The sequence below is a fragment of the Narcine bancroftii genome, chromosome 6 (assembly GCF_036971445.1).
Source record: "Narcine bancroftii isolate sNarBan1 chromosome 6, sNarBan1.hap1, whole genome shotgun sequence".
Classification (NCBI taxonomy): Eukaryota; Metazoa; Chordata; class Chondrichthyes; order Torpediniformes; family Narcinidae; genus Narcine; species Narcine bancroftii.
Genome location: NC_091474.1, coordinates 16,831,036 through 16,853,822, shown reverse-complemented (window position 1 = coordinate 16,853,822; position 22,787 = coordinate 16,831,036). Strand labels below are relative to the sequence as shown.

Here is a 22,787-nt window from a genome sequence, read left to right as displayed (position 1 = left end):
AAGATCCTACATGTGAAAAAGTCTTTATGTCTAAAAAATTGTTTAAAAAACCATTTATGTCCTATTTAGTGAAGAAAATTAGCTGTTAATTTTAAGAAACTCAGTATGTGATGGATAAAGAAGGCAAATGTAAAAAATGCATTCCCTGCCTAGAGGGATCCCAAAACCAGTCACACAATGTTCAACGTGGAACACAAGACAGAGTTCAGTAAGTTATTTGTATTTATTGTCAACCTTGCAAGGATGAAACATTTGACAGCAAAAGTACTGAAAGTAATCATTTTCTTGTCCATGTCAATCATAAACTAATTAGACTTCTGAAATGTGCACAATACTCAAGATAAATGTATAAAAATGTGTGATACAGTCAGTAAATTGAAGATCAATACAGGAGTCACAATGTGATGTTCAAATCACTTCATTAGTGTACTTTCTAAAACTAATCTCATTCTTTGCAGTTACAGTTCATCTCATGGTTGGTAATTTGTAATGGTATATAGCAATTAGATGCCATATTTTGCATAATTAAAATACATATTATTCATTTGTAACCTAAGAGAACACTTATTTTAACTCAATGCTTTGCCATAATTTAATAATCGGATTGATACCCAGTTCTTTCTACAGTTCAGCATCTCTAGTAATCGAAAGGAGAACAATATCTGATTTCTGTTTATTAGCACCAGTTACATAAGCTGATAAAGCAATGTTTGCCATTTGATTTAATGGTATAATTGGTTTGTACAATTCTCATTTAACTAATAAATATTCTGAATAAACCATTAGATAGGAACTAAGAATCAAAAGTATGTATGTATGTGTATGTATATACACACATTCTGTACATACATATATACACAATAATTAGTAATGGAGAATGGCTCTTAATTTCTTTTGAGGTATCTTGTGTACTTATTGATAGAGTTTTTATTGCTTAGAGTGATTTCTCCATTGTACCTCAAGAAAGAGTTTAACTTGCAAGTTCAGAAATCCTTAGTAAACATCTGTTTCCTATTTGCTTCCCATTTTGGCTCCTGAACAACAATTGGTGAAAACTCTGTTGTTATATTTACAACAGTGTCTCGAAGGTTAATAGAGCTTCTGTATTTTTTGAATATGCAAAACATTAGCATTGTTTCAATAACCTTTCTACAACACATTTGACATGCCAAACACTGCTTAGTCCCAACTTTCCCATTGACAGTTTGTGAACATTCCCATGTAGAGATTGGAAGCCTTGATTTTGTTTATATATATTTATAGATTATAGATTAATTAATTTACCTTTTTTCAAAAAGGCAACGTTTTTCAAAAGTTCGATAACAAAGGAACTGACTGCACCTTAGTACAACATTAAAAATATTCAAAGAAAATATGAAATAACTGTTCGTTGAAAGAACCAATATTTCAACATGACATACAATAATTTCTGTTCACGCTTTCCCTTTAAATTATTAAGTTATTTAGCCTAACAGGATCAGTTGTTATTACTGATCTAATGAAATTAATTGCACTCACAAATAGTTTACAAGTCACTTTAAAATGGTTTTGATTTCATTCATAGTTTTGAGATGAACAGCATTCATTTCACTTGATCGCTTGTTGCCAGGGATGTTGGGAATTTATTGATTCACCAGTGAGGCTTGTACCCACATATGGAAATAAAAGTGTTTGCTGGGATGTTCAGCTATGTACGTTTTTGTAGCATTTCACCAATTAGAAATACACAATTCAAATACCTGGATTTATGTGATTTCTTTCAGTTCCTTAGGGTATTTTTGGGTTTTCCACTCAATAACAGAAACAAAAAAGCTGCAAAAACAACTTTAATTTATGCCAACGCCAAGGCACACCAAGAGTCTTGTCTGAGTGGAACATTAACTCCAGTCTGTGGGATCACAGTGTTTGAGGTATAAGAATAATCTTCGGTTACATATTTCAACTGCGAAGGACCAGGATTCAAATCTTCTCGACTTATCATTGCTGTAGGTGGAGCCTAAAGACATAAGAATGACTAAACTTATTCAAATTGTCTAATGATAAACAATTTCCAAAACACTGGTATTTTAATTTCACAATTTAACCATTTAACAATAAACATTACTATTCTATATAAACTAAATTTAGTATTGATAAGAATTGTTAAATACCATGCATGAACAGAGAACAGGCCCTTCAGCTCTCAATGTTGTGCCGATCTATATATTCCTACCACAAAAAAACTAAACCCTTCCTACCTCGTAACCCTCCAATTTTCTTTCATCCGTGTACCTGACTAATTATCTCCAATATTTCACCCTCCACCACCACCCCTGGCAAGGCGCATCCCAGGCACCTGTGTATAAAAACATGTCCCAGTCACTTGTGTAAAAAAAATGTACTCCTGATGTCTCCCCTAAACTTTCTCCCTTCACTTTGTACAGATGTCCGCTGGTGTTTGTTATTCACTTTTCCCCTGGGAAAGAGGCACTGGCTGTCTACCTTATCTATGCCTCTCAGAATCTATTAAGTCACTTCTCACCCTTCTTCACTCCAGAGTGAAAAGTCCTAGCTCTACTACCCTTGTCTCATAAGACTTATTTTCCAGTCCAGGCAATCGATTCTGAGAAACTCAATCCCCTGATTTCTGAAGACCAGCATTGCATAGGCTTTCTTAACTATCCTATCAACCTCTTCCTTGAGAGAATTATGGATTTGGACCCCAAGATCCCTCTGCTCTTCTAAACTCTTAAGCATCTGTCCATTAACCCTATACTCACCTGTCAGGTTTGACCTTCCAAATTCCAACACATTACACTTAACCAGATTGAACTCCATCTATCACTTTTCTCTCTAATTCTGCATTCTCTCTATATCATTTTGTAACCCTCAACACTATCCACAGCTCCTCCAACCTTTGTACCATAAGGAAACTTACTAACCCGTCCTTCCACTTCTTCATCTAGGTAATTTATAAAAACCACAAAGACAAAGGATCGTAGAGCAGATCCCCACGGAACTCTACTAGTCACTGACCTACAGGCAGAATACTTTTCATCCATTACTACTCTCTCGTTTCTAAAGGCAAGCCAATTCTGAATCCACACAGCAAAGGTTCCACGTATCCCATGCCTCAGAATTTTCTGAACAAGTTTTTCATGGGGACTTTGTCAAATGTCTTACCAAAAGCCATATACACATCTACCACCCTACCTTATTCAATTTATTTTGTAACCTCCATATGTCGCAAGAATCACAAATGGCAATGAGGAAGTGTACAGGAGGTAGACAGACCAGTTAGTTGACTGGTGTCACAATAACAACTTTGCACTCAATGTTAGCAAAACCAAGGAGATGATTGTGAACTTCAGGAAGAACTTAGGAGAACATGAACCAGTCCTCATTAAGGGCTCAGAAGTGGAGAGGTCAAGAACTTCAAATTCCTGGCTGTCAACATCTCTGAGGATTTGTCCTGGAGTTTCCATGTCAATGCAATCATGAAGAAGGATCACTATACTTTGTGAGGAGTTTGATAAGATTGGGTATGTCACTGAAGATTCTATAAATGTACCAAAGAGAGCATTCTGGTTGGTTGGATCAGTGTCTATTACAGAGGTGCCAATGCTTGGGACAAGAAAAGCTCCAGAGGGTTGCTAATTCTGCTTGAGACATCATGGACACCACTATTTACTACAGAGGACATCTACAAGAGGCCTTTAAGAAAGCAGCCTCTATCCTCAAGGACCCCACCACCACCCAGGCCATACCCTCTTCACTCTGCTACCATTGGGGAAAAAGGTACAAGATAAAGATGAGCACCCAGTGGCACAAGGACAGCTTTGTTTCCTCTGCCATCAGACTCCTGAATGATCAATGAACCACAGGTTCTGCCTTGCTTTGACATTTTCTTAAACTTTAAAAAAATTTACTTTGTAAGGTGGTTTATATAAACATTTGCATGTTGATGCTTCCGCAAAACAGTGAATTTTGTGACACGTTCATAACAATAAATACTGATTCTGAAAAACTCAATTAGGTTTGTGAGGCAGGACCTTCCCCTTCCAGAATCAATGGATCTCCAATGTTATTTTAACTAGTCTTTAACCACAGTGACAGCTGTTTGTCTCAATAGCTCAAGTTATTTTGTGTTTAGTGCAAGCAAAGGATGATTCATGTCCTATCATTTTACCTGAGAAACGGTCACCACTGTTTGCCCAGCATATGGAGATGAGGCCAAATCAGATTCAGTTTTGATAGTTGATGCATTTTCAGAGTTCGATATAGAAGATGGGGAATTAGTTCCTGAGGTTGTGCCTGAAATGGAACAGAACTTGTTAATTCATTCAGTTTCTGAACAGTGTGAGATTTCATTTGATTATTATATCTGATTCATTAATTTGGAAAGAATTGGCACCTCTGCAGCAACTTTATGGGAGACTGGGTGGGTCATAGGTCATGATGTATCTCACACTCACACATATGCATTTGTTGTTTTGGAATACTTTTTAAATCTTGTAAAAAAATTTTTTTTTGAACACACTGTATATATGGGTATACAGTAACCTATGACCATGTCCTCCTTTGGAATGGCCATCCCATGATGGTACAAAATAAACTGATAGACTAAATAGGCAAATGTGCCTGAAGTTTTGCTACTTGTCTAATTTCCTTATCGATTGTGTAAATGTTTTCCTCCAATTACTTTTTAAGCTAATTAAGTTTGAATATAGCAAGATCTGACAAGCAGCTTACAGATAAATTATTTTTTTAATGATGTTGCTTATAGCAGGAATCTTGTATTGGCCATGAGTCAGACCTTCTGATCTTATGTCGGGGAATAATTCCAATGATAGAGCAGTCTCTTCAGCACTACAATGAGGTTCCGCAGAGATTAATTGTTGGCCTCAATCAACCAACTTCTGTTTCAGGAAGCAAAATTACTGGTGAAAGTATCAAGCTGGAAATGTAACATTTGATCAGGATTGTTTAATTTAATTAAACCACTAAGCACTTAACATGGGATCTTCCCTGTTGGCTTGTTTGCACCTTCCTAATATTCTTACACTTAGAATATATCCTCAGGTTTAATCTTTTATGTCTCACATTCCTCATCTTAACACTGGTGTTACGATTATCTCAACGTCTATATTCCTGCTTTTTGTGATCTATTTCACACCAGGCTTTCCATCCCTTTAATCGACAAAGGCTAAGCCAAATAATGGGAGCAATGGATCAAAGTTGGGAAGACTGGTGAATCAAAGAGACAAGAGAAAGTTATTAACTTGGGAAATAATGAAGAGTCTGTGATAAGAGGGCATCAGGAGTGGAAGACTAACAACAATTCAGTAGATACAAATAAATATGAATAAAAATGAAAGTTCTGTATCTGAATGCATATAGCACTCGAGACAAAGTAGAAGAATGGTGTGCAAATTAAAGTAAATATGATCTGGAGAGTAACAGAGGACTGAAAAGTTGAGGGGTGTATGACGTTTAAGGACTGGAGTGAGGAGAAGGTGGAGGAGTGGATCATTTAACTACTGGTGGTTTAAGTGCCACGCTAGGATGCTCTAAATTCAGGAAATTAGGACATAAAGCATTTTGAGTGGTGATGGGAAATAACTAGGACACAAAATCACAAGTGGGATTGCTATTCAAGGATTCCTAACAGTAACTGAACAGTAAATAAAGGATTAAATAATGAAAGCTTGTCAGAAAGGTAGGATGATAATCACGGGGGATTTTAATCCCAACAGACTGCAAAAAAAATAGCTAGCTGAAACTATGGAATAGTTTGGAGCCAAACCCTGGAATGGTGCCATAATAATAATGGATAACAATGCATTCACGGTGAAGACATTTCTTGGTACCATTGATCATAGCACAACGTAACCTTGCATATTGTTTGAAGGAGAGAAGAATGAACCCAAAGCTTGGAGAACATGAAAGCAGATCTGACTGAGGTGAACTTGCAAATTGGGTTAAGGAATTGGTCAGCTAAAGTGCAAACATTGAAAAGTTAAGTTTTCAATGAGAAAGAAAGATTTCCTGGACAGGGCCACTGTCCCTGACAACTAAAAATAGTTGAGAAGAGTATTAAACATGTAGATAAAACACTTAAGTAAAAGCACAATGCTGGAGAAATTTAGCAGGTCAAACAGTATATTTTATATAGTAAAGATAAATATATATTAGCCAAAGTTTCGGGCTTCAGCCCTTCAACAAGGTATGAGCAAAATGTAGACAGATGCCTGAACAAAATGGTGTGGGTGGGGAAAAGGTGGAGAGCTGGAGGAAAGCAGAGAGAGAGAGAGAGAGAGAGAGAGAGAGAGAGAGAGAGAGTGTGAGAGAGAATGGGGAGTGGGCTTGCAGAAACCGGAGGACAATATTAATACTCGCTCTCACCCCAACTCTACCCCTTTCCCTTCATTTACAGAGCTTTCCCCCTCCCTGTTTGCTGTTGTGCCTTCCCTCCCTTATCCACATATTACCTCTTGCCTGTGGGACCACCCCACCCCCCATCTTTGTTATATAAAGTACACTATTTGACCTGTTAAATTTTTACAGTATTGTGTTTTTTCTTCAATCATGGTGTTTTACTTGAGATAAAGTACATAAAAAGATGCTGCATAAAAAGATGGCAGGTCATAAGATTGGAGGGGGGAGGGGGGAAGCAAAATATCAAAGAATGACTTACAGGTTAATAATGAAAAAGACAAAGCTTGCAAGAACTATAATAGGTCAGAAATAAGAATTTCTGTCAATATTTTATTCAGGTTTTTTTTATTGGTCTTACTATGGAGGATACAAGCAACATTGTAGTAAATGTGCTTTAAAGGTTGAATTGGGGGAAAGAGTGAAGTGAAAATTACAATCACCAGAGAGCAGGTTGATATGTCTCTGGGTCCAAAGGAACTGAAATCAATGGTGTTTAAGAAAGCCTGTGATATGGTTGGAAATTTTCCAACCAATTGTGACTTCTTTATAATTGTTGCATTTAGCATATCATAAAGCAGGTCAGGTATTAATGTATGTCATATGAATGCAAGCTCTTTTAATTCTTTAATCACATTTAGCACAACCCTGCTACAGCACCAGGGACCGGGATTCAAATCCAGCACTGAGTGTAAGGTGTTTGCACCTTCTCCCCGTGTCTGCATGAACTTCTTTTGGGTGCTCCAGTTTCTTCCCACCTTTCAAAATGTACTGGTGGTGGTAGGTCAATTGAGTGTAATTGGGTGGCATGGGCTTGTGGGCCTGAAGGGCCTGTTGTCTAAATTTTAACAAGTTCCCATTCCCTTCCCTTTAACCTTCTGGTCGACTGCATGTTACTTCCATGCTCTATTTGAATGACCCAGGATTTAGAGAAGTGATCGACTACTTCCTTGCTCTGGGGAGAAGCAGCATTTGGGCAGATGCAGGAGACCCCTTCAGTCTGCATGAATTGTTTGAAATGTAACACAAGGAAAAGCAGACTGATAAGGCAAGAGGGATGGAGGACAATTACTTTTGCTTGTGCACTTTGACAGAAAAATGAGATTTGATGTCTATTCTGTTGAGGATATCCATACAGTGCTAATGTAGATTTTGTGTCACGCAGATGTAAAGTTCTTCTCCGGGATGCTTCCTCTTCTGACCAGAAGCGTTACCTTGGCAATGAGCCTCAGCAGCCCTTCAAGTCCACTCAATAATGAACTTGAAAGACTATTGAGGAAAATGGAAAAGGGTTCAAGCTGATGAAAATAATACAAAGCTCATGCACCTGAGGAACCTTTGGATTTGTTAACATTCTTAGGTTTTCTTTTCCTTGTCTGGATACTTTCCTTTTTCATTGCCAGAGGGCGTGGCACCTGCAAAATACGAGCACAGAACAACTGACTCGAATTCCATTTACCAAGTACATTACAGCATATTTCTTTCTACTAGAGACAACATTCAACCAAGATCAAACCCAAATATGCTGTAGTATATTTTGAACCTCAGTGGAACCTATTCAAAACTTCCCTTCCTGGGCTTTACTCTTTCACACACTGGAGAAACTAGGATTTTCACATGTATAACCAGAAATATCAATGCAGACGACTTGAAATAACTCAATGCAGAAGTGGTAAATGGAAACTGTCTTTAATCTCTCTCTCACACACACACACACACACACACACACACACACACACACACACACACACACACACATATATATAAACTACAAGAGGCTGGAAATCTGAAAATTTTAAAAAATGCTGGAAATAGTCAAAAGGTCAGGTCAGGGCTAATTTTTTTTAGGTGCCGGAGCTCACCAAAAACAACGATAAGGAGGGGCCGGAGCTGCCCCATAAGGTGCCTGGAGTGGCCCCATGAGGTGCCGGAGTGGCGCTCCAGTGAGGTCCGGCAGCACTGCACCCCTGGGTCAGGCAGCTCCTCTGGAAAGGGATGTTGAGTCTGAGATTGTACATCAGAACTGGGAAAGAGAGAAAAACACATTAGTTTTCAATAGGAGAAAGCAGGGGAGGAGTGGGAAGAATAAGGGGAGTATTGTTTTTAGGGTGAATTCAAATGGAATACTGGTGACAGCTCTAAGTATATTAAGCTTCTTTGTCTGTTTAATGTGTTGTAACTGGTGAGGCCATGGGCCATGTGCAGCCTACCAGACAAAGTGAATAAGGAAAACTGCTCCAAAAGGACAATAAGCAGAAATTGCCAGCCTGATAAAGACAACGAGTGAGTTACCTCAAGTCAGAGAATTCAACATTGAAATTTGACTGAACTCACATTGAAGACGAAACGCTCTTCAAGCTTGCATTAGACCTTCTTGTATGACTAAACTTTTGTATTATTTTGATATCTTCATACATTGCATCAAATTTTGGTAAAGCTGGAGAAACTTGAATTTTTAAATAATTAAAGGAACTAAATGAAAATATCAAATGATTCACACCAGGCTACATCTTTAGTCAACCTAAAATCATTGTTAATCCAAGCTTTTCTAGAAGTTTTATTTCAAAAGCAATGGCGTACTTTTCTGAGGTCAAAATTCTTATGCACATTGAAGGTGTTGAGTGTCATGAAGTAGAATCAGAATTTATTGTCGTGAACATGTCACGAAATATGTGGGTTCCAGCAGCATCACTCTGCAAACATTTCTATAAACCACATCTCAAAGTAAATAAAACCGTGCAAGATGAAGAAAAAGACCAAGTCAGGCAGTGTCTGTGGTTCATTATTCATTCAGGAATCTGACGACAGAGGGGAAGAAGCTGTCCTTGTGCCACTGGGTGCTCATCTTCAGGCTCCTGTGCTTTTTTCCCCAACGGTGGCAGAGTAAAGAGAGCATGACCTGGGTGGTGGAGGGGGGGGTGGGGAGGTCATTGAGCATAAAGGCTGCTTTCCCATGACCTGCCTCTTGTTGATGTCCATGATGGAGTGAAGACTGGTGCCCATGATATCCCAGGCTAAATTAACAACCTTCTGGAATTTTTCTCCTGTCCTGAGCCTTGGCACCTCCACACCAGACAGTCATGCAACCAGCCAATACATCTGACAATACATCTGTAAAGGTTTTTGAGAGTCTTCAATGACATATCGAATCCTTCAAACCCTTCACAAAGTTTAGCCACTGCTAAGCCTTCTTCATGATTGCATTGACATGGAGGCTCCAGGTCAGATTCTCAGAGATGTTGGCACCCAGGAATTTGAAGTTCTTGACCTTTCCACTGCTGATCCTTCAATGAGGACTGATTCATGTTCTGATTTCTTCCTGAAGTCCACAATCACCTCCTTGGTTTTACTAACATAGGATGCAAGTTTGTGGTGACACCACTCAACTAGCTGATTGATCTCTCTCCTGTAGGCTTCCTCATTGCCATCTGTAATTCTGCCAATAAATTTGCAGATAGCAATTGGAGCTTCAATGTACACTGGACAGATAAGCCCACTAGATTGTCATTTGATTCACCACTCAAACTATTCACTCCCTTCAACTTTTGACATGCTGTGGTAGCAAGTATTCAACTTCCACAAAAAAAGAACATTTGCCAATGTTACTTCATCAGTACCTCCCGAATCCACCGCCATCAGTTGCTGGAGGGATCAGCAAATGCAACTTCCTTTTCCTAAGTCACGCACTACCTTAATCAGAAGATTTTCTTCCATTGTCACTTGAGTGTAAATCCCTCTAAAGAATAAAGTGGGAAAATCTTCACCACAAGGTATTGCAAGGTAGGATCTTACAAGACCTTCTCATATGGGAAATAAATACTGGCCTTACTAATTCCCTTGCCATCACACATCTGTTTCTTTCCAATGAATCTGAAGAACAGATTTTTTTTTCCTATTTAAAATGACCATATACACTCATGTAATCGTCAAATTTTTTGGACCACTTTTATGGGTCAAAAAAACAGGGTGGGTCAACTTTTCCATGGGTTAAACTTTTGACATCGTGAAGTACTTGCATCATTCAAAGCAGGGAGCTCAGATGGCCGGAGCCGGGTGGGTAAGTCCGCGGTTGGGGCATCGATAGTTCAGATGGGCTGCTGTCCAGGGGGAGGAACAGTAGTCAGGAGCTCAAATGGGCAGGCATCCAGAATGACGGGAATTTGGATGGGCGGACAGCCGGGAGTTTAGATGGGTGGGCCGCTAAGGCGAGGGTCCATTGTCAGGACATGAGGAGCTCCGAATGTCATGTGGTCAAAGCCAAAAACATAGGGGTTGACTATTACACAGTATCGACAATTACCCGAGTATATATGATAATTTAAACTTTTTAAAATCTCCCACAGATGCTTCTCCACTACTGTCACTGAATGTGTTTGAACACATCTCAAAGTCTGCCTAACTTTCCCATTTTCTGTGGCACTAACTTACAATTCTATTGCATAATCTTTAAATCCTGTCCTTGACAAAAGTAGTTCCCTCAGGTCCAAATGTTCACGAGTTGTTAAAATCTTAAAGCCCTTGCCTACATAATCCCCTCTTCATACTCCTCCCCAAAGATTCAACAGGCAACACTCTACGTCATTTCCAGTTTGAGTTCAAGGATCCACTTGTCCTCCTTCTGACTGCCATTTTCAAAAATATTCTTTAAATTTTAAAATTTTATTTGGACATACAGCACAATCACAGGCCATTTCAGTCTGAGTCTGTGCTGCCCAATTAACACCCAATAACTTTCACTCCTGGTATTTTTCAAATGGTGGGAGGAAATCAAAGCTCCTGGGGAAAACCCACACAAACACGGAGAGAACATACCAACTCCTTACAGTGGGGGAGTTGAACTCTGGTCCTGATCACTGGTGCTGTAAAGACATTGTGCTAACCCATACAAAGGTCAAAATTAAACATCTCAGAGGCAATCTTTATTTTGTTGTTGCTCTTTGCATAAACAGATGAATTCATTATTAACATCCTTCCATTTAATCTCCTGAGTTTGGCACCAATTGAGGTCATTCATCTTCTCAGGTTCATATTGGCTCCAGCAGAGAAAAAAAAATTTTTTCCCCCAAGATAAGAGGAAATGTACCCGTGCTTTTATCCTGTGTTGTACATTTCTATGTTGTAATTCCATCAATCCCATTCACCTATTGTCTTGCAACTGATTCACCCTCCCATGTCCATTGATTCTCCTTTGGTTCTTTTGTCACTTACCTGTACAACCTGAACAATCTAAAATAAAAACAGTAAAACCCATGCTCGAGCTCTAGAGCATCAAAGCTCATTGTGCCAAAATATTCACGGCTGAGACCCTGACAGACATAAACCAGACACCTGGCCCATTGTCTCCACAGCTAAACCACACCTTCTGCAACTTCTTTCCTTATTTGGCCTTTCAAGAGCCAAGGCATTTTGAACAGGAAACATATTTGACATAAGTAACATGATGTAAGGTGATGTCATCTGATTGTTTGAAAGAGATCTATCCCTTGACCCAGCTGTGGAATTGGGGGTCATTCTAGAAGCAAGACACCCCAATACTTTGTTGACTGAGTCTGGATCATGGTCCCTCCAGTTGCTCTGGAAATTCCAATTTTCTGTCTACTAGCATTATTCCCAACAACACCCTCACCGCCCCAAGACATCTAAAAACTCAGGCAATTAGCCAACCAATATGTTGATATTGAATAACATCCCTACCTGTTATTTCACTGATCTATCTAACGTGGGATTAACTCACATTGGTAAGTTTCATTACTTATTGCATTCAATTTGTTGTCTTTTGTAAATTGTAACTTTAAAATACTGTCTTCTAAATCAATGGTAATGCACTGCAATTTATGAAAATTATAATTAACACTAGGATTTCACAACTGGATTCCACTTCATAGCTCCCTTTTTTTTTTAAATTTTGCAGCCACATATTGCCCCAAACTGTTGTAGCCATATTATGATCCACAGCTTATGAATGTGGAACAGTGTGTAAAATCTTCCTCATGTTTATACCTAATATCATCACTACATTTACTACATTTAGGGTGGGATGGTTAGTGTAGCTGTTAGCACAACACTGTTACACCACCAGTGATTGGGACAAGGGTTCGAATCCCACTTTGTCTGTAAGGAGTTGGTACATTCTCCCCATGTCTGTGAGGGTTTTCGCCAGGTGTTCTGGTATCCTCTCACTGTTTGAAAAGTACGGGGGGGGGGGGGTTGTAGGACAATTTTGTGTAATTGGGAAGCACGGGCTCGTGGGACAAAATGGCTTGTTACTGTGCTGTATGTCTAAATTTTACATCTAAACTTCCTTGTAAAATATTAACCTTCACCAGTAACAGTGAGCATACGAAAATCTTTCATAAATGTGGTAGATTTATAAATAGGTTTTACCACAAATTTAACATGGGTATAAGCAGTTAGTTTGAAATCTGCTTTGCATTTGTTGATTGTAAATATCAGCCTTAATGGTTCTCTAATGCTGGCAGATTTGCTTATGCTTTGCAAACAACTTCGAGATAACTTTGTGACTGAGAGCTGGGTGAAGCGAGCAAAAACTTTAGGAACAAAGTTCATTTATTAAACTGCCACATGAATAAATTAAGGTATGAGATTCTGAGGCAGGTGTTCAATCTTGAATTAACGTATAATATCAGATCTGAATGATAAATATTTAAATACATTTCAACATGAGCATTGGGAGTGGCTAGTCTATTAATTTAAGTTGTGTCCTGTCTGATGACTATGCTCCAGTAATCACTTATCTCATCTATAATTGCACTGGAAAGAGAAAATAGTCTGATGGACACTTCCCATATCTACTGAATATTTAAAATGGTCCTATTTTTTAAAACAAACAGGGAATAAAAGAGTCGGTGATTACTCAGAAGTAATCCAAACTCTGGCGTAAATTATGGTTAGCGCAGCGATTGTCTACCCACATTCCAATTTGGCGCCATCTTTAAGGAGTTTGCATGTTCACCACTGTGCTCCATTTTCCCCCCACACTCCAAAATGTACTGGGGTTGATCTTCAAGAAAAGTAGCGCTTTAGGTTGTTTGGTTTTTGGAACGTTAGGAGTAATTAGGCGGCATGTTTTAAATGGCTGGCACTAGCTTCCACCGTTCTGTAAATGAAAAATTCATTTAAAAAATAAATAGTTTGCAGGTCTATTAAGTTCTAAATTCAACTGCAAAAGTGAACTTACCCCGTGAAGTTTCATGTAGAGTCCACAAGCATTACACACTGGTTCTCCTTCAGCGTTTCTTCTCCAAAGGGTTGTGGTAGAGGTGTGGCAGTTAGTGCAACACAAACCAGCACGCCTGGAAGAAGACTGTCAAACACAAATTTTGGAGGAATTTTAAATAACATTAACACCCGTTGCTGTGACCTACAGAACTTAGCCACACATTTTTTTTTGATTGGGTACAGAGATTGTTATTCTATTTTTCTCATATGCGTTGTCCTTTATTCAGTTTTGTGAATGTCCCAATTTGTTCGGGTGCACACAATTTCAACAAGGGATCAACTACCTAAAAGCTACACAAGCTTATATAGGTGGTATAAAGACGAGCCTAGTCACAACTGTGTTTGTTGTTTTCAAACTAAGATAAAGGCCCAAGGTTCCTCGCATGCTTATTGAAAGACACAAGGCTAAAATAATTTATATCGCCAAGGCCTAAGTAGTTTATTCAGAACAGGGAATGGGCCTCTGAAGGATGCCTCTTCACAACTCTGACCTTGTCAAGGAAGTTGTTGACCCCCAACATTGTGATGTAGTGTTGTTATTTAAGACATAAAAATTATGAGTGTGTTTTGCAGGCTATACAACTTGAATGGTGTTTGAGGACAGAAAGTTAAATATATTTTCAAGTATCAGAGCTTAAATTGCATTGAATGAAAAAGAAGTAATTCAAGAAAAGTAGCGCTTTAGGTTGTTTGGTTTTTGGAACATTGAGTGGACCCCCCCTTCCCCTCCTCCAACCTTCAGTTATCAATTTTGTTTCAGATTTCTCATCCAAAATCAATGAGGCCTTGCTCTCTATTCTGATTTATGGTCTGGACCACCGGTAAATACAGCTCAATGGGGAAAGGAAGGGAAAAGTCACTATTTTCAACAGAGAGAAAGATCTGTTGAAATAATCACCAAAACTGACACTGCTTAGTATTTTCCAGAGTGTCCTTTAATGGGTTACTCGACTTCAGAAACTCGGGAGTTTTTTTTTAAAGAGAAGATTGAGAGGATGGTGGAAGACATTTTGCATTGATTTAGAATATGTTTTCTCGCTCAGGATTCAAGATCAACCAAACTGCTTACCAATCTCCTCTGCGGTTTAATGAGCGGTCGGTTCATCCCATTCATCTTGTGATACAACCCACAGGCATTGCAGAGATAATGGCCCGTCCCATCCCGTCTCCAAAGTGGAGTAGACATGGACCCACAATTCACACACTCCCGACCCTCGGGGAACTCTTCCAACATTTCTATTTAATCAAATAAAGCAAAAAGAAAGAAATCAGTGACATCTGGTTTATATAATACAGAGATTTGTGACTGTCAGAAAAGTGCATCCTGTTAAAAATATGTTCTAAAGAAATAAAATAAAAAATGGCTCCACAGCTAATAAATTATATTATTTATTACCCTCCTCCGTCCTGGAGTATGTTATCTTTAATTCACAATACAAAAAAAAGCATATTAGTTTAAACTGGTGTAATTCTCCACTATTAGCAAGGAAAAATAATATTTAGGTCACTTAGAATCTAAGGTATTATGGAATTTTCACCAAAAGGAGAGCCATAATATTTCCTCCAATAATATTAAGTATTATTAAATTCTGATTTTGGTCACATTTCATCTCCATTATATATGCCAGTAAAAAGGATAAATGGTAGAAATATCTGTCAAGGTTTGAAATGTTTTTAACATCTCTTTTCTTTTTAAACATTTTTTATTGATTTTAATGAAGAACTTATAAAAGCAAAAAAGGGTACAATTCAATAGATAATATGGACAGTTACACTAACTAAATAAGACATTCTATATAACACTAATATACATAAATTGTAAATTATATCTATAATTCACATTCTAAATAATATATACATTTTTAAAGAAAAAAAACTCTAATAATGCATTAAAAATGTAAAGGAGAAAAACTCAAATCCCTTACCTAAACCATCCAGATGCTACGTAAGCTCAGTATTAAAAGAAAAACGAAGGTAGAAAAAATATATAAAGAACTTGGAAAAGATACAAGTCAAACAATTTAATTACATTGAAGTAAAATGATAAAGTAAGATAGTGAGTCATAAAAGACCACCAGAACTTCTGGAATCTTATATCAGAATTATTAATTGAGTAATGAATTGATGTCACACAACTACTGATCATGAGTAGGTGGGGCAGCATCCTTCCATTTCAGTAAAATCGCTCGCCTCGTCAAAAGAGAGGCAAGAGAAATAGCGCGATTCTAAACCGGAGATAAAGAATCATTCTCTCCCATTGTACAGAAGAGGTGTTAAATCTATATTAGTTTTGTTTTAACATCTCAATTGATTTTTTTTTTAAAAAAAGGCTTACAATTGATTGATAGTGTTCTTGGGTAAACGTTGCGACTTCAAACTTGTATATTAATTTAAAATATCAGTTTTTCTAGCATCGTATAAATTTTAAAATGGATGCAAGTTGGATATTTCCAGCTTAAAATTATGCAAGAGGAATTCTAAATATTAGGAAGCTTGCACGTAGCACGAAGGAATAAGTATTTTGTTCTAGTGCTTGAATGTTCAAGGGCCTAACATTCACCACAGACAATTAATTTTCTCTTCCAAATACTAGCACCAATTAATCGGGAGTCAAATAAATGTTGAATAGCCAGTAAAAGATTTCCAAAAATGTCAGTGGAGGACAATACTTCACGGTTTTATTGTAAGCAAGATGGATCTATCAGATTTAAATGCAATAAATATAGTGGATGTTTTGTAGTTGGAATGTGTCTGACAATCCATGTTCGTGGTTTCTCTCTGACATAGGGACAATTCTGGAAACAATAAATTTTACTGTGATCAAAAAAGTGGCATCCAAACGTGCCTGCGACTGCATTGTTACTTGTGCACCGTAAAGTGCCTTTAATGGAAGGCACAAATCATTCCCAAGGAAGATGAAAAAGAGATTAAACTGCAGGACTTTTTTTTTGAAGAGGGTTGGTGATAGAAATCATAATGCCTTGCCAAACTTTCCCGTTTTTCATCAAAGTGTTTTTGGATGTTGACTAGTGGCGACAAGGAGACTGGCTCCGAAGGCGGATGGAATGCTCATTTGTGTTACAGAACGCTCTGTGATCCACTACCCGATTTATCAATCACACCTATTGCACTCGGCTGACAAATGACAGCTTGTGGACGGAAAACAGGTCAACATTCTGGATTTATTCCTGCAGATGTCAAAACGTGCTGTAAACAAACCCCTTCCTTATATAAAGGGGTCAAAATGTACTTTTTAAAATCTTTAAATTCAAGCTGCTTCCTCAAACGAAGTCGATCCAACACTCTTCCCTTCTTCCTCTAGTCCAGTTCTGCATTACATGATGTTTGTATCAGTAATTGTGAGCTCGATTGGAAAAGGGATTTAGCAATTTTTTAAAAATTGGATTTAAATCTCGGTGCTGGGTGCGTGTTGAAGATCCTAGCGTTTGTTGGTAGACAGAAGACTGTTAAGAGAAGCATCTTTTTCAAGTCTGGGACGATATAGGAATAAGCGTGATAATTTATAGAGACACGTATGTTTTGATCGGTCGCTTTTTATATTCACATTAATATTTTAGAGTACTCGTGAAATTGTTAGGTGTTGGGACGTCTCTTTGACTACTGGACGGGTAGAGCCGAACTTAATTTAAATTCCTCTGATAAATCTTATCAATGTGTCCATTTATCACTTAATTAATTTCATATCGAACGATACAAAGATACTAAATGTATCAATGGGCTGTTAAAATATTGAAACTGTCCCCTCTGTTAATTTCAAACTAAAAGTGGACGTGGAGTATTAACAGGTAAAGAAGTGATGGTCGATCAAGTTTCACTGTCTCTTTCTATCTTCATCTATGGTAAATAACGGGTGTATTTGTAGATTGTTTTGGAGACTGAGTCAAAGGGCTTATAGACTTTTTTTAAAGAGTATGCGCTGAGCTAATGTGATTCAGTAAAGTGCTTAATAGGCTTACAAGTCATAAATTTTCAATGTTACTTTAAACATCTTCAAAACAGTTAGTGTTAGAAAATGTCTCAGAAGGGTATTGTCGAGTCCAGATTCAGCCGATCCACATTGTTTAATGTTTTCGGGCAATGACATAAATTACTGCCTTGCATTTGCCAGACTGAATATTTGCAGAGATAAACACACTTCGGTGTAACCAATCAAACTAAACTAGTTCTCGGTATTTTTATTACTTCTTAGCTTCATTTTTTTTCAAACTAGATTTCCAGACGCCGAATGAAATTAAGTATTATGATGTTTAACGTGGCCATAACATCCGAGTTTAGTTTCGAACGTTTATTCTTTTCCAAAAAAGAAAGATCATTGCAATGTGTGCTATTAATATCAATGACCACCACGTATTTATTTAGATATGCAGCGCCCAGAATTAAATGTAAATGAAATGGGCCGTTTTCTTTTTAAAGATAGGCTACATTTTTAAAACCAACACTGGTCTTGTCACAAGTAAAACACGAATATCTTGATGAAGCCCGAAACGTTAGTTATGTATCTTTATCTTGGCTGCACTGCTCGACCTGCGGAGTTTCTCCAGCGTTGTGTTTTTACTGGTCGTTGACTCGTGTCACGTTGCTTTTGATGCAATATCTCGATTCGTTCGTTTTGCCGAAAGTTCGAAGTATCGAGAATCAATGACTTTGGTGGCTTCAAACTACCTGCGGCAAAACTGAATTGGGCCTCTCTCTTTTGCCTTAATCGTAGGGGTCGCAGAAATGACTGGAAAGACCAGTCAAACAGATAAAAATAATAATTTGAAAATGAATTGTTTGAATGACACACTTCATGTATATTAAAATAAGATATGCAGAAAGTGTTGGCTCAATGTACAGGAGAATTTAACGTTTTTACAATGGGATTGAGAGAATCCCATCTGGTGAAAAATAAATGTTTTGTTGCAAAACTTAGCTTCCCAGTGAGCGAATTTAACACCTGGATGGATGTCCAAGCGGTGACTTAATTTGCATGGTTTGTCCAGAACTTAATTCAACAGAATTTGTCGAACGCCTCTCTACAATTATAATTTCCACTGCGAATAATCAAACTATTTTTTTTTAAATCCATCGTTAATTTTCAGTAATATCTTTTCAATTGTAAATGTGCCAACGCACATGAACACATTAGAGTGTTGGCACATTTACAATTGAAAAAATATTACTGAAAATTAACGATGGATTTTTTTAAAAAATAGTTTGATTATTCAAACTAGCCCAAGTTGTTCATGTGAAATTGGGAATAGCCCGAGATGTCAGTGTGTTATAGTTTGCGATGAATAAATAGGGTGTGGGAACAATTGCTAGTCGGCATCACAAGACTTGGAACTACAGTCTACCCAAAACGGGTGAAAGGGTGGACCATTTTTTTAAAAAAATGACAGTCGAAGAGTGTGATCAATCAAACACTGACTGTAATTTCAAGCTATTAGGTACACAGTTGCCCCGAGGTCACGGCGAGTACTCCGGCCCTCATGTTTATCATAGCCCTGGCCTGAAACGCCAATCCACATTACACGCGAAGAAAATGTCAGGTAGGTAACAGTTGACATCGGGAAATGAAGTTGTTAATTGTTATTCGGGGAAGGACCCGCTGTTATTGAAAGAAGATTAATATCATTCCCCAAATTGAATATTATTGGGGGGGGGGGGTAATGTTGTGGGTTATAAAGTCTCCTGTGGTTCGTCGGATCGTAGTTTGTTCCAACTTTGCCGCAGTTACAGAATTTGCACCAGTATTTGTTCAAAGACGCCGCCAATCGAATACTCGAAATCAAGTCTTAAATGGTACGAAATATTTATTTGGACTCGAGCGGTTGTTCTGCCCTCTCCCAATTTTTTTTTTTGCAATGAATGTCAGTGACTTACCCAGACTGGATCTCCTGCCAGACATGGAGACTTGTCTTGCCTGAAGGCTGTGAATCATCGAGCTCTCGAACGGTCCAGGTGGCCAAGCCGAAGTCACCTCCGGCCCGACGTAGGTAGGATATGGACTGGAATAGGTTCCATTCACTGATCTGACCAGGGCATTCCCGTACTGCTCCCTGCCGCCGGTGCTGATGAGTAAAGGGTTGGTGTATGCCGCATCCCTCCCTGCGCCGTGGCTCATGGGGGGGCTGTGAGAATAGGAGAAGGTGGTCGAAGGATGCGGGCTACTGGCGTTGAATCCAGAGTTTTCGGTGACTGATTGCGGCCAGCCCGTGTGATTGCTCAGGTGATGACTCTGGTGAGCTGAATCGCAGTTCTGGAGGTAGGGTAGGTTGGGTAACATGGAGGGGACGCGAGTGGTCGGCACGTACACGGGCGAGCCGGCAGAAGAATGCATAAAATTGCCGGAAGCCTCGTGGGTGTAGGTCGGTTGTCCATGGTTTGCAGCTAGCGCCAAACTTTGGTACATTTTCTATCCGACCCGAGGCCTTGATGCGTCACGAAAACGAATGTGCACTGAGATGGTTGAACTCTGAATGCACTCAAATTGCCTTCACTTTGAAATCAGTTCATTGCTAATTGTGTAAATAAAGGGGGGGGGGGGTCCCTCAAAACGAAGACGACCACGGGAAACTTTCAATGTTCACGCTCTGATCTCTCAGCAAGAAATTCACCTGAAACAAATAATGGATCACAATTATAAACGACTCATGGTACAAACTCTTCTCGTCCAGTGCTCAGCTTGACACGATCCCCAAATACCCTTTCTAAGTGACAATTTCCCCTTAACTTGAAGCCCACGACCTCTGAGCAAGTTCTATTTAAAATAATGTTTTGTTCTAAATATACCAGCTTAGATGTTGATTTAAAATAGACTTCCGGGGTTGAAGAATGCAGCAAAGGTTCTTTCTAAACTGTGATTCCATACCTTGATGAAGGGCTCAAGCCTGAAACGTTATGTATCTTTAACTTGGCTCTATAAAGTACACTGCTCGACCAGCTGAGTTTCTCCAGCATTGTGGGGTTATTTTTTTTAAACTTCAGTCACGGTGCCTGAAGACTTTTGTGTTTTACGACTGATTCCATGTGATTATTATTTGATTTAAGACGATATTTCAGGACCTGTTCTGGCTAAAACAGATCCGGTTGAATAAGATTTGCAACTTCACAATAGCACTTGGCAAGGCACTTGCGTGTGTTTATTAATCGAATTTTAAAGTTTCCGCGGCTGTGGCAGAAATTTTAAATATATTTCTCGGGGAGTCGTGAGCGTTTATAGAATGCCTGACCCTTTATCCGAAGGCGCCCTATAAAACTTTCCACCTTGGGGTTAAAGTCGTTATTATCTCTGACCACACAAATCACACACACACACAAAAAAACGATAACTGAGCTGCTCCAAAGTAATAGCATTTTAGTTAAGGTTTTACACGGCATCCTCTATCTATGCGATAAGGAAACTTGACAGATAAGGGCGAGGAGGGAGAGAGAGAGAAAAGTCTCCACCCGGCAGATTCATTGACTGTGGGGGATTACTTTTAGCAATATACTTACGACCGAATCCAGAGCGGCCAGAGACGCTGGAGAAAACAAAATATCCGAGAAGAACTCTTATTGTCCCCACTTTTGCTTGTGCACCAGTATCCAAGATTGCAGGGCGACGATTGTAATTTGTCAGTGGGACGTGCGCAGCGAAGGAACTGTTGCTCAAGGTGCTTCTGATACCGACTGACCTGTCTCCTATCTTGATTGGTGACTTGTCTCAGAAAGCTGCCTGTGTTTTTCTCCGCTCCAACTGTGCCAATTCACTGAGCTAATTGTAGCCCCGGGAATCACGTGACGCACGCCCTCCTCCACTGTATTTACATAGCAGGACACTGTATTCTTAAAGAGACAGGGAGCCCATTCGTGGAGCGTCATGTTCCAACTTAAAGAGCGCTAATAACGTGAAAGCAGGTTCCACCGATTCCCTTTCTCACTATTGCATTGCTTTATATCCTTCTCCGGTTTTGGAGAATGAAACAAAATGATCTGCTCAAATGAAACGCGGTATTCCTGAAATTCTACTGTCTTCGTGGTTCAATAATGCTTCCGATACCCCTACTGGTTGCATACAATGACCTGTCCTAATAGGACCGAAGTGAAACCCAGACAGGGCAACTTAGAACTTTTATAAAGTCAACGATCGTGTAAAGCATTCCGATTTCTTATAGGGCTTGGCTTTGACGACCCTATATCGATAGGCATTTCCCGACTAATAAATGTTGTCAGGAAGATCACTGGATGAAAACATGAGAGTGGAGAATTCATCTTCAGCCTCGCCATGCGTTTCCAATTCATCGCATTAAGTTTTCAAACCCCACAATTTATCTGCAGATTTGAATGCAAACTGCGAATGTGCATTTAGCAGAAACCCGTTCAGCAACCCCCACCCCTGAACAGGATTGCCGCGGGAACAGTCCGTGGAGCTCGTCTAAAATCTCCAGTCCGTCCCTTCTGGTACAAACTGTTCGTTCAGGCATAGCGGGAGTTTGTTTCCCGTCGTTTCAACACATGGCCATTAACTTCGCAAAGTGGAAGCAGTTTATTTAAATGCACGACCGCTTAACCCTCGAGGTGGCTTCATTGTGCAAACCGTTCGCATACACCCATATTTACTTAGGTAGTAAACCGTTTTGGACGTTGTAAAGGCGCTATATAAATGCAAGTCGTTACTTTCGTTCACAGGTTTTTAAAGGTGTTGCTCGCCTGCTTATGAACCTGGGATGATATCCATCTATATCGGTGTTTTTTTTAAAGTTCATAGATTGTTTCATTTCTCTGATTTTTTTTTAAAAAGCGAGGAAATGTATCAATAAATGTAGTTTATCGTTCTAATATCCCAGGAAAGAACGTCCGCGCCACTCTCAATCTGGCATTTCTAAAGCGCAGTTGAAAAGGTTATTTTAGATGGGATCAAGAGACCAGATGCTGGAATATGGAAACAAAATAAAAATCCAGCAAACTGTAGGAGGAACTCAGCGGATCGAGTAGCATCTGTGGTAGGGAAAGAAATGGTCGAGACCATGCATTACATCCTGCAGATATTACTTCTAGACGCCTGGTATGGGATCATGGTTTGTAGAAAGAGAGCCACAGGCAAATGTTTCGTTTGCAGTCGTTCATTCCTCTCTTTGAATAGAACTTTT

At 39.0% G+C, this 22,787-nt stretch overlaps 1 protein-coding gene across 1 annotated transcript; it reads right to left on the bottom strand.

The window, feature by feature from the left end:
* Positions 1–220: 220 nt before the first annotated feature.
* gata5 (GATA binding protein 5) lies at positions 221–21,421 on the bottom strand. The gene is made up of 7 exons (XM_069888162.1): positions 21,154–21,421; positions 19,540–20,273; positions 14,723–14,889; positions 13,613–13,738; positions 7,742–7,829; positions 4,169–4,293; positions 221–1,996 (listed from the first exon to the last, which is right to left on the bottom strand). The coding sequence occupies exons 2-7, from the start codon at positions 20,066–20,068 to the stop codon at positions 1,832–1,834; spliced, it is 1,200 nt and encodes a 399-aa protein (XP_069744263.1). The 5' UTR covers positions 20,069–20,273; positions 21,154–21,421; the 3' UTR covers positions 221–1,831.
* Positions 21,422–22,787: the final 1,366 nt, after the last annotated feature.